Source organism: Aegilops tauschii, chromosome 4, assembly GCF_002575655.3.
Source record: "Aegilops tauschii subsp. strangulata cultivar AL8/78 chromosome 4, Aet v6.0, whole genome shotgun sequence".
NCBI classification, from domain to species: Eukaryota; Viridiplantae; Streptophyta; class Magnoliopsida; order Poales; family Poaceae; genus Aegilops; species Aegilops tauschii.
In genome coordinates, this window is record NC_053038.3 from 523,460,528 (window position 1) to 523,473,192 (window position 12,665).

The 12,665-nt window shown below is 41.0% G+C and overlaps 1 protein-coding gene across 1 annotated transcript; it reads right to left on the reverse strand.

Moving 5' to 3' along the window:
- Window positions 1-4,743: 4,743 nt before the first annotated feature.
- On the reverse strand, window positions 4,744-7,790 carry LOC109747407 (peroxidase 2). Its single transcript, XM_020306473.4, has 3 exons — window positions 6,002-7,790; window positions 5,737-5,913; window positions 4,744-5,634 (listed from the first exon to the last, which is right to left on the reverse strand). Exons 1-3 carry the CDS (start codon window positions 6,284-6,286, stop codon window positions 5,071-5,073), a joined length of 1,026 nt encoding a protein of 341 aa, XP_020162062.2. The 5' UTR covers window positions 6,287-7,790; the 3' UTR covers window positions 4,744-5,070.
- Between the last annotated feature and the right edge of the window lie 4,875 nt (window positions 7,791-12,665).

Here is a 12,665-nt window from a genome sequence, read left to right on the forward strand (position 1 = left end):
CTCATCATGCTCGCACCAGGGAGGAGGCAAATCCAAAGGCGCCAAGGAAGAAGATCCCCCACCGTTCCCCATATTCCCTCCCTCTCGCACCTTAAGAGACTGATTGAAGGCCGGCAAATCAACAAATTTGCCACTGATAGCCTCCAGCCGCTCCAAGAGGCCCGAGACCTGGGCCGCCCAACCCTGCAAAGCAACGGCCATGTCGCGGAGGGGTTGAACGACCTCCTCCGCACGAGCGGTAACCAAAGCCTGCAACTCGGGGCGTAGCGCCTCGGTCTGAGCTGCAAAGAGGGGTTTCAGCAGCCCCAAATCAGCAGCCAAGGTCGACTCGTCGGGGTCGGACAGACCTGAACAAGGGGCGCCGGAATTGCTACAAGGGACCCCTTGAACGAGCCCAGTCGGAGCAGCAACAACAGAGGCCCACGAACGCTTCTGCAACCGCAGTGAAGGAGCTTGGGGCGGGTGTTTGGGGAGGTGAGGAGCAGCCGGCGGCAACAGGGCGCTGCGGAGATGACCATGGCTGGCAGGGAGGTGGTCCGGACAGCCACGCTCGCGTACATACTCATCCCACGTACGTACACCGTTTCCATTCCACAGCTGTAAAAGTTCTTCAACTAATGGCCTTAGGTACACATCAATGTCGTTGCCGGGTTGCTTAGGGCCTTGGATGAGAAATGGCATCATAATGAACTTCCGCTTCATGCACATCCAAGGAGGAAGGTTATACATACATAGAGTCATGGGCCAGGTGCTGTGATTGTTGCTCTGCTCCCCGAAAGGATTAATGCCATCCGCGCTTAAACCAAACCATACGTTCCTTGGGTCAGCTGCAAACTCAGCCCAGTACTTTCTCTCGATTTTTCTCCACTGCGACCCGTCAGCGGGTGCTCTCAACTTCCCGTCTTTCTTACGGTCCTCACTGTGCCATCGCATCAACTTGGCATGCTCTTCGTTTCTGAACAGACGTTTCAACCGTGGTATTATAGGAGCATACCACATCACCTTCGCAGGAACCCTCTTCCTGAGGGGCTCGCCGTCAACATCACCAGGGTCATCTCGTCTGATCTTATACCGCAATGCACCGCATACCGGGCATGCGTTCAGATCCTTGTATGCACCGCGGTAGAGGATGCAGTCATTAGGGCATGCATGTATCTTCTGCACCTCCAATCCTAGAGGGCATACGACCTTCTTTGCTGTGTATGTACTGTCGGGCAATTCGTTATCCTTTGGAAGCTTCTTCTTCAATATTTTCAATAGCTTCTCAAATCCTTTGTCAGGCACAGCATTCTCTGCCTTCCACTGCAGCAATTCTAGTACGGTACCGAGCTTTCTGTTGCCATCTTGGCAATTGGGGTACAACCCTTTTTCGTGATCCTCTAACATGCGATCGAACTTCAGCTTCTCCTTTTGACTTTCGCATTGCGTCCTTGCATCGACAATGACCCGGCGGAGATCATCATCATCGGGTACTGGTTCCTCTTGATCTTCAGTAGCTTCCCCCCTTGCAGCATCATTGGGCACATCGTCTGGTTCCTCTTGATCTTCAGCAGCTTCCCCCGTTGCAGCATCACCGTATTCAGGGGGCACATAGTTTTCATCGTCCTCTTCTTCTTCGCCGTCTTCCATCATAACCCCTATTTCTCCGTGCCTCGTCCAAACATTATAGTGTGGCATGAAACCCTTGTAAAGCAGGTGGGTGTGAAGGATTTTCCGGTCAGAGTAAGACTTCGTATTCCCACATATAGGGCATGGACAACACATAGAACCATTCTGCTTGTTTGCCTCAGCCACTTCGAGAAAATCATGCACGCCCTGAATGTACTCGGAGGTGTGTCTGTCACCGTACATCCATTGCCGGTTCATCTGCGTGCATTATATATAATTAAGTGTGTCAATAACCATTACAGAACATCATGAATAGATAATTAAGTGACCAAATTAATAGAAGTTCATCATCACATTAAAACCAAAGTACATACATAGTTCTCATCTAACAACATATATATAGCTCTCTAGAGCATCTAATTAATTAAACCATACATTGAAACTATGTAAAACATTTCAATGCGAAAACAAATGCGATCATAATCGCAACCAAGGTAACAATTGATCCAACAGCATAATGATACCAAGCCTCGGTATGAATGGCATATTTTCTAATCTTTCTAATCTTCAAGCGCATTGCATCCATCTTGATCTTATGATCATCGACGACATCCACAACATGCAACTCCAATATCATCTTCTCCTCCTCAATTTTTTTTATTTTTTCCTTCAAGTAATTGTTTTCTTCTTCAACTAAATTTAACCTCTCGACAATAGGGTCGGTTAGAATTTCCGGTTCAACCACCTCCTAGATAAATAAAATCTATGTCACGTTGGTCGGTATATTTGTCATAAACAATAAATGAACCAAATAGTTATAAAAAGATAATATATACCACATCCGAATCATACACAGGACGAGGGCCGACGGGGGCGGATACCAAAACCATCGCACTATGTAATAAGAAGGAATAATAAAAGTAACAAAATTAGACAAGTATCTATCTAAAGTAAGAATTTTTTCCTTTCAGAAAGAAGATAAGAACAAGAGTCTCACCACGGTGGTGCTGGGGACGAGATCGGCGCGGGCGATCGACGGCGGTGAAGACGGGGACGGGGCGTGACGGACCGCTAAACCTAGACAAATCTCGGGGAAAATGGAGCTCGGAGGTCGAGTTTCGAGAGGAGAAAGATTAACTAGTGTGGCTCAGACATTTCATCGAACACCTCATGTGCATAGGAGGTGAGCTAGAGCACCCAAATGCCCTCCCCTCGCCGGCCAGAAAATACAGAGCACTGTGGAGTGCTCTGCTGTGGCGATGGGGTATATATAGGCAACTCATTGGTCCCGGTTCGTGGCACCAACCGGGACTAAAGGCCTTTGGTCCCAGTTGGTGCCACGAACCGGGACCAATGCCCCCTTTAGTCCCGGTTGGTGGCACCAAGCGGGACCAAAGGCCTTGTGCTGCCCCGCGTCAAAAGTTTAGTCCCACCTCGCTAGTTGAGAGGGCTCGAGAGTGGTTTATAAGCTCTGCTGCGCCCACCCTCTCGAGCTCCTCTCAACTGCAGGCTTTCGGGCCTAACCGTTCTCTCTGCCTGTGGGGCCTACTGGGCCTTCTGCGGGCCTGAATCCTGGCCCATGGATGGGTTTCAAGTCGTATTCAGGCCGTGGTGGCCCAGTAGGTGGCATAATTTTTTTCTCTGTTTTTTGTTTTCTCTTTTGCTTTATTTGTTTTGTTTGTTTCTACTTACAACAAAAAACATATTTATTTTATTTCTAATTACTTATGTATTTTACTTTAATTATTTTATTCTTATTTATTTTACTGCTGCTATTTTTATTTAATTTATTACGGTTTATTTATTTTAGTTACTATAGTTTATTTTATTTTATTTTATTAAGGTTTATTTATTTTCATTTATTTTATTAAGGTTTATTTATTTATTTACTATAAAAAAATAAACATAGATGCGCCTATAGAGAAAATTCAACCTAAATTCATAATAAATTTCTATGAAATTCAAAGAAATTTACTGTGAATTTAGGTCAAATTCCCTGTATAAGGGCATCTATTTTCACTTTGAGAGGAGCTCAACAAGACAGAGAGGGACGGGCTTATAAACTGGTGTGAGCGCCCTTCGGTTGGCGAGGTGGGACTAAACACTGGCCGCAACTAGGACCAGCCCTTTAGTCCCGGTTTGTGGTATGAACCGGGACTAAAGGGTGGTGGGCCAGGAGCATGGCCCATTGGTCCCGGTTTGTCCCACCAACCGGGACCAAAGGGTCCGGACGAACCGGGACCAATGCCCCCACGAGGCCCGGCAGGCCCCTGGCCGCATGAACCGGGACCAATGCTCACGTTAGTCCCGGTTCGTGACTGAACCGGGACTAATGTGAATATTGCCCTATGACCAAAGCCCAGTTTTCTACTAGTGCCAGCTCAGTTCATCTCTAATTTTGCAACAACAAAAAAACATGTTCCTTGTTGGCAATTGATTCTTGATGCATTCAGTAGATGCATAATGCATGATCATGGATGCATTCAGTAGAAAGCAAGTCTAAAGTTTCAGAAAACTCGTTTTGTATGCTGAGATACGAGTAGCATCAATGGCCCCATTAGCTACTGTACTCCATCAGCTACTGTAACAAAAAACTATTGAGGGAAGGGGAGATGTTAGAAATGCTCTTACTTTGTATCTAATGAATGGAAGAACAACCCCCGTCATGACTTCCATTACGCGAAGACTATCCTATGGAGGTCTGTCGGTTCTAAGCGGCCATGAACATTCCAACCAGCTAGTGGCGACAACATCAACACTTGATGCCTTGATGGGAGGAAAAGGTTGGTCTCTCCTAAAAAGGAAACGTATGTTAGTGGTTCGATCATATACGTTGTGTGGGGATTTTGGAAAGATAGAAATCTTATAATCTGCCAAAATATAGCACTACTCAAAAGTCGCGCTGATAATTCATGAGGAGATGTCGAGTGGGTGTTGTCTTTCTCCCAACAACCCAGAGATGGGACGACTCTTTTTTATATCTTGCTAGAATTTTTAATTAAACTCTTAATTCCGGTTGAATGAAAGTAAATATGTGTGTTGGACCAGATATGAAACATGTGAAAGTGTGAAATTGAAGTGAACTTTTAGTGAAATTTCGTTGGAATATTTGTGAACAATCTCTGAAACTTTGGGAAACTTGACATGATTATTGTCTCTAGAAAATTATGAGATCATAAAAAAATTGACATAACGTTTTACACAAAAACAAATGTGAACAGGTTATGAATAATTTGCAAAGTATAGAAGAGAAACAAATTGAAGAATAATGGGCTCTAAAAAATTACAATAGGTACAAAAAAGGCAAGAGATAATGGAGTATGTGGCTGGCACCACAAGGTGCTGCAAGGACATGGATGGCTCATTTTGTGGAGAAAATATGTGGCTAATTGGGATCTCAAAGCAGCAGGTTGATGCATGGTCGACGCTATCATTTCAGTGCAAATGGCCGGCCGGCAATTCTTAGTTCGCCCTAGAGCATGTGCGCCTGACCAGACCCTGTGGGAAAATCAAGGGGCTGATGTTCCCCATCTTCACCATGGCTGCGGCAAAGGCGTTGTTGAACGCATCCTGGTTAGACGCGAAGCCGTCAATGATGTCTTCGGTGGCACCACCGGCAAGGGTGTAGAGCACCTGGTCGGAGTGTAAGAGCCCCTTATTGAGCTTGAGGTTGCCGAAGTAGGCGTTGTCGAACATGTCCGGGGTCGTATCGTCCAATGGGGCCAAGTTGCTGTCGCCGGAGCCGGTTAGCTGAGGGCAGGTGGCCATGCGCGACGTCGCGAAGGCCGGGTCAATGTTGTCCTCGCTGTAGAGCCTGGTCCTGAAGTTCTTGCACTGCGCCCGCCCGATGGTGTGCGCACCGGAGAGGGCGACCATATCGGTGTGGTTGAGCCCCTTGGCGGCGAAGCGGGTGATGAGGTCGGTGACGCCAAGTGATGGGGCAGGCAGGTCACGGTTGGCCAGTGCCTCGCTAGCCGTGTCGGAGTCTCTCCTCCCCAGAGAGACCGTCCATGACGGGCCTCCTACCTACAAAAGTATAACCGATGAGTACTAACCTCAGTTCAAAACCGTGACACGCATGCAAACAAATGAATTAAAAAGGGGTTGAAAGATCATGTTAGTTCTTACCGCGACGACGGAATCGCGAGCGGCGACGGCGAGGATGTCGGCGCAGGAGACGGTGCGCTTGCACGCCTGCTCCACAGTCGCCTTGATTTTGTCGATGACGTCGAAGCCTCGCAGCGATCCCGCGTTCCCGAACGCGTTCCGCTCGTTGCCAGCCAGCAGAACGGACGCGTCGCAGCCCTGCGCAAGCAACATGCACGGTTAACCGCTGGTGTTCAGCGAATGAAACCGATCTAAACAATAACCAAGTAGCGTGTGAAGAACTTGCTTGGACGAAGCAGTCGTGGAAGTGCAGACGGAGCAGCGACGCGGCCATGCGGGGGTCGCTGCTCACGGCGGCCGCCACGCCGCTCTTGATGGTGGCCAGCGCCCCGGGGCACGACGCGTCGTAGAACGTCGGGGACAGCTGCGCCGACGCTGCCGCGGCCAGGCACACAAGGAGCAGCACCACTGATAGAGATGAAGACGCCATGCCAACGAACTGCCTGCTGGTCGCTGTAGGAGAAGCACTAGTACTTGATTTTGTGGTGGATGCGGATGTAATGGCCTGCATTCCATGAAGATATATATAGCCACATTCCTAGGATTTTTGTGGCGTTCCGTCTACTGCTAGGCGCTAGCTGTTTGATCTACATCGTGCACGGATGTATTTTGCATTTAGTCAAATTAATTAGAGTAGACTTGTCTTGCAGGGAGTTAATTAACTTGGATATTACCAGCAAAGTAGACATGTTTTGCTAAGTACGTGCACGGATCGATGTATCATGGCACTCAAGTCAACGAAATTCAGAAACTGCATACTCACTTTTTTTTTCTTTGTTCGTGAGGGGAAAATTATTCCACATTTTTCTAAGGTACAGCTTTGTCCCAAGTCAACTTCTCTATATTATTTTTTCGAAAAAACAAAACTTCCCTATATTATTTTTTGACCAAGTGTTCCATAATGTACTATGCGTCGTGCGTGCACGGGCGTGTATATCATGCACACAGGCTGTATCCAACGTCGCTTCAACGTCTTAGACGACGGCCACATACGCGTCATTCTGCATTCGATGTGTCCGATGATCTTTATCATATGATTACCCAACGTCCGATGTATATATGCACCGGTTTTACTGCTTTTTTTTTGTCTTTCCTTTTCCTTTTTTCCCGTTTCTCAAATACAAGAACATTTTACAAATCGCAAAGATTTTTCAAATGCACGAACATTTTTCAAATTCAAGAACATTTTTTTAATTCATGAAAAAAAACGAACTTCTGAACATTTTTCATTGAACCTTTTTCAAATGTCGTTCACTGAACAATTTTCTAAAATATGTGAGCTTTCTTTAAATTATCAAGCCTTTTCCAAATTTGTGGACATTTTTCACTGATTTGTTTTTCAAATTATTCACTTTTCCAATTTTATGAACTTTGACAAATCCGTTAACATTTTTTAAAATATGCAACATTCTTCAAATGTGAACTCTTTTAAAATTCATGAACTTTTTCTTATTCATGATTGTAATTAAAATTAAACCGACCGAAATAATAAAGAGAAAAAATGAACATGCGCTAGCTCTTCCACGCTCGTTGGCCAAGCCCACGAACAGCAGGCGCGTGAGCGATGCGAGCGTACTGCTCTCGCTAGAAGCGATATATGGCACCTCCCCCCCAAGCATATATATTTTTGAGCGGGGAAAGAAGTTTTATTCCAAATTGAGAGAGTTACAGCGTCAGAAGATCCTTGATACATGGCGGTCCCAAGTGCTTCCACACAGTCAGGGTACACTCGATACGACTATAACTTGCCAGACGATCGGCAACTCTATTCTGATCCCTAGTCAATTTCTGGGGAATAAACTCCATGTCACACATCAACTCCTTAATTTCAGCCACGAGATGACCATATGTCGAATGAACTAGTCCATCCCCTGATAGACAGGATAAAGCCTCACTTGAGTCAGATTGGACAATGACTGGAAGACTGAAATGTTGTATAGCAAGCAACATTCGTTGCATAATGGCATGTATCTCTGCTTCCAGTGCTTCGTCACAATTGAAATAAACCGATATGCTATACAAATAACTGAACCATCATGTAGTCGGAGAATCATCCCTACCGCTATTGCGCCGGATTCCACTGAAAAAGATCCATCCACTGAAAGAGCGGTAATCAGTGGTCAGTGGAGTACTGTACATAGAATCCTATCGGTCATAGAGTACGAATATATATATATATATATATATATATATATATATATATATATATATATATATATATATATATATATATATATATATATATATATATATATATATATATATATATATATATATATATTTTTATATTTATATTTATATTTATATTTATATTTATATTTATATTTATATGGCATTAACATTTTAAAAAGTATATGTGGAGAACTTTTTACATTTCCATGCCCATTTTTTAATGTATCATCATTTATTTAAAAGGGTAATATGCGTTGAAATTTTTTATATTAGAAGATGAAAGTATTTTAAAACACAATGGACATTTATTTAATATGCAATAGACATTTGTTAAATAAGATGATGAACCCTTCTTAATGACCGGCGAAAAAATTTCTATTACATGACGGAAATTTTTTCAAACAAAATGACCTTTTTAATATGCATCGAACATCTTGGAAACAATGATGAAAAATTATTTTATGGTGGACATTTCTTAAATATCCTATGAAAAAATTAGAAGACCCATGAACATTTTCGATACCCGGGGAATCTTTTCAACACATGATGAACCCTTTTTGAAAACATGATTACCATTTTTTAATACCCTATAAATTCTTTTTGTAAATCTAGTAAAATAAAAAACTTTTTTCAAAAATATACTTTAAAGCCTTCAAAAAAATTATAAGAAAGGAGAAAGTGAAAAAATAAAGAGAAAAAACCCAGCATTAAGCATGCACAAACTAACTAGAACGGTACTGTTGGTCAGCCTTTGCTCATGGGCCAAGCCGAACATATCTCTTTGTAGGCTAGACAAGCGTGCCACTCCCTATAGGCAAGATACAGGGGCAAACATATGCCTCGCCTTTAGCGAGGCGGAAGCCGAGCTCGCCTATAGGGAGCTATTAGTGAGCCGGCCCAGTAGCCATGTGGTTTCGTCAGGCTGAAGTCACGCACATTTTTTTTTATGTTCTACTTATATTTGTGGGCAGTTGTGGCAGTGTGCAGAGACAGGGAGGGCATGTACCTGGGTTCATCGGCCATTGTCTTTAGGGGCACTAGCGACCCTACACATTGGACGCACTAGCAGCAAGAGAATCAATGGCTAGCTCTCGCAGAGGATTTTAATTTACAATCTATCCATGTTGCATCAGATTGTAAGGTGGTGATTGAGGATATTAAGCGGAAGAGCGGGGCGGGCTACGGTGCTATTATACATGAAATCATAGAGTATTCGAGTAGTTTCATTTTATGTAATTTTTTCTATGAATTTAGGAGCTCGAAATTTGAGGCCACAATCTTGCAAACCGTGCGCTTCAATTTAGGGTTGGCCGCCATGTTTGGTTAGGCCATCCCGGTGAACTTTCTTTCATCCCTGTAAACATTGTGATGGTTTAATAAAGATTCGCATGATTGTCTCAAAAAAACTTACATTTATGTTCCCTAAAAAAACTTATATTTGTGTCTTGTAAATACATATATTATGAAAAAACAAATTTTGTTTTTAAAAATGTCATCGTACACTTAAAAAATGTCCATGCAGTGTAAAACCAATATTCACCCAGCTTTTAGAGAATATTTGTACCAATTAAACAATGTATGTGATATTTTTATAAATGTTCATGCGTTTCAAAAAAATACACGTGACACTTTTGAAAAATAGTATGCAATGTAAAAAATTGTTCATGTAATTCAAAAAAATGTTTCCTACTATTCCAAAAACTTACTGCATTCAACAGATGTACTAAATGTCGGCAAAGATCTTTGTACCTCACTGAACCTGCATGTCATAACTTAAGGGGTGATTGCATTCAAAAGTTAGGGAGTGGTAGTGCTGACATATAAAAGTTACTGCCTTGTTTGTGAAATCTAACATTATGGAAATAGATGGATAATACTGTTAATAGTTTGATCTCTTGAATATTTTTGTGGCCTACCATGTAAGTTGTTGTCTGTGGATGATTAGTTGGAGTTTTATTCTTGAGTTTGACAAAGAAAATGTGATGCTTTTCAAGTCTAATATTAATTAAAGCATTTGGTCATTCAGATGCACTTCACATGTTGGATGGCATCTTGTTGGGTTATAAAGTCGAATAGCCAGAGGAAGCTTTCAAATATATTATTCTATCTTGTTCAAGTCAGGTATGAAGTGTTTTCACTAATTTTGGTTTCTCAATTACAAAATTTCTTGATATTTTAATTAAAGCATTTGATTCATTCAAATGCATGTGCCACCAAAAGTTATACTAATATCTCTGGCAACTAAAGCAGTTTTTCTGTAGTGTCCATTGTTCGTATGTAAAAGAATGATTGAGTGATCCTGACTAATTCTTGACTCGAATAATTGTTAGGAATTACTTTGGTTGTTGTGATCTGAGAGTTATTTGATATATATGTGACCATCTTCTAACTCATGGTAGGATCGAGTTGTCACAATTAGTCATTCCTTCTACATGCAGTAGACTTGATATATAAATTATTGAATTGTGTGATGAACATGTAGTCATATACAAATCTTTGGGGGCATCTTAAACTGGTAATTCGACACGTAAAATGTTTCAACTTCTCTTTTGAGGGAAACAAAAGAGAGACCCTCAATGAGTGAGAAGTTTGTGTGCTCAGGCATCACGGTGCCCTTTTTTTGAAAAAAAAAATCAACAACCATATTTAAAAGTTTGAAAAAAATGAAAATAGTTCTGTGAAAACTTGTGTGTATTCACTACAGATCCATAAAATTTTGTTTTAAAAAATGTAAATTGTAAGCTGTACAGAAACACAAAATTCCGGCCCAAAAACAAAAAAATCTGGTCCATTTGAAAATACATTTTTGTCTTTTTTGTATGCCCCGTGTTAAAGTAAAATATAATGATTTTTTGCGCATATGTAGTGTGTGTGCGCGCGCGCGTCTGTTTACAATAAGTTTCAAAAAAAAGTGCACCGTAAAAGTATTTTTTTTAACGGGCACCACAGCTAGCAATATTCGGACACTCAATGCTTGTCACAACACGATGAAATCAAGTTTGGCATCGAGTTTCTTAAAAAAAAATTGTTTAGTTGTCCCGTAGCAACACACGTGCTTTCACCTAGTGGATATGAAAAATTAGTCTATTAATAAATGGTTGGATAGTTCTAGTTTTTGTGGGATTTTCTAGCCTATTTTTTGTTTTCTGGTAAACCCATACTTTAAATATATAATATATTAATATACCATGTATAGGTGATTATAAGATATAAATAATAATTTTAAGTTATATGTACTCAGCGTAATCAACAATTGATAACAAAATGTTGTGATGTCCTGCACGAATGGGGGTGGGGGCCTATCCCCCCCCCCCCCCCCCACACCCACACACACACACATAAGGTGGGGGAGTGGATCAAGCCCCCGTAATTCTGAATTAACTATTCATTCAAACATGAAAGAACATTTCACTTTATGAGTCACGTGAATTGTCAAATCTACACAATCAAACCCTACGCCGATCTAGACTGATCGGATAAGTTTCCATAGATTTCTCCACTTATCTTATTGTCGAAATAAAACATAAAAATTAACATCTTTTTCAATTATAAAATATGAATAAATGTAAGATGAGCACAAAATTACTATACCTTCAGATAGAATAATGACGGACCACATTATTTTGTCGATACATGCCGACGACGGTAGATGAGATATTTTCGGGTCGCACGTCGGTCCCATCAGCCACACATGCGAGAAAGCTAATCTGAAGGCTGGACCAATCAGGTACATATCTTCATATTCTCTTAGCAGCTCAAACCGCTCCCTTTCGTGACCCATCCACTAACCTGGAGAGCGGTTATTCTAATGTGGACGCGAGGTACCGTGCATGACTTAGCTTTTGATGCATTTTGTGAGGATCAGTGCCACCTTTTCCACTAAGATTCTTCATACTATTTCTATTATTTGTATACTCTAATATGCATGTTGTGTTGTGTTAGATATGGTACAGAGTTGTGTGTTATCCTAGAAATTGTACAGTGCAACTATCCATCTAGTCTCTCCTTTAAAAAATACATGCATTAAAATCTTATTCTAAAAATTGAAACGTCCATATCTATTGAACACAAAGTCGGATTTATGATCTGTTTGCATATTTGTGTTTGTGGTAATGAGGCTTTATAACAAGTTCAATATTGAATATATTTTGACGGATTTTCAAATTTTTATTATGAAATATGACAAAACTCTATAAAACATACTGATGAACTATAGAACACGAGAAAAACTAATAAGACTTTATAAGAGTGAATGTTTAATAAAATCGTGATATTAAGCTAGAAGTGTATCGATACAGAATGGAACATCGTCATATGCTCTCGAAGACGATATAACACTACAATAGAACATTTAAAAAATGAATATATATTTTGTTTATTAAACATGTTTGAAGTGTAGTGAAAACAACAACTCATGATAGAACTTTGCGAATCAAGAAGAAACTAGAAATCAATTACGATGAAATACGAAGTTTCTAAAAAAATTAAAATGTTTCATTATATTTGACAATAAAAATCATAGTGTTTCACTTTGGTTCATCTGTTTGAAATCATATCATAATGTTTCATTCTGTGTTAATACACTTCAAACTTAATATTGATTTTTTTAATAAATAATCGTTCTCATCATTCATCAATTTATTAGTTTTTTGTGTACTAGATTGCATCACTATGTTTCATAGGGTTTCTCTATGCTTTTAAATACAATTTGTTTTTAA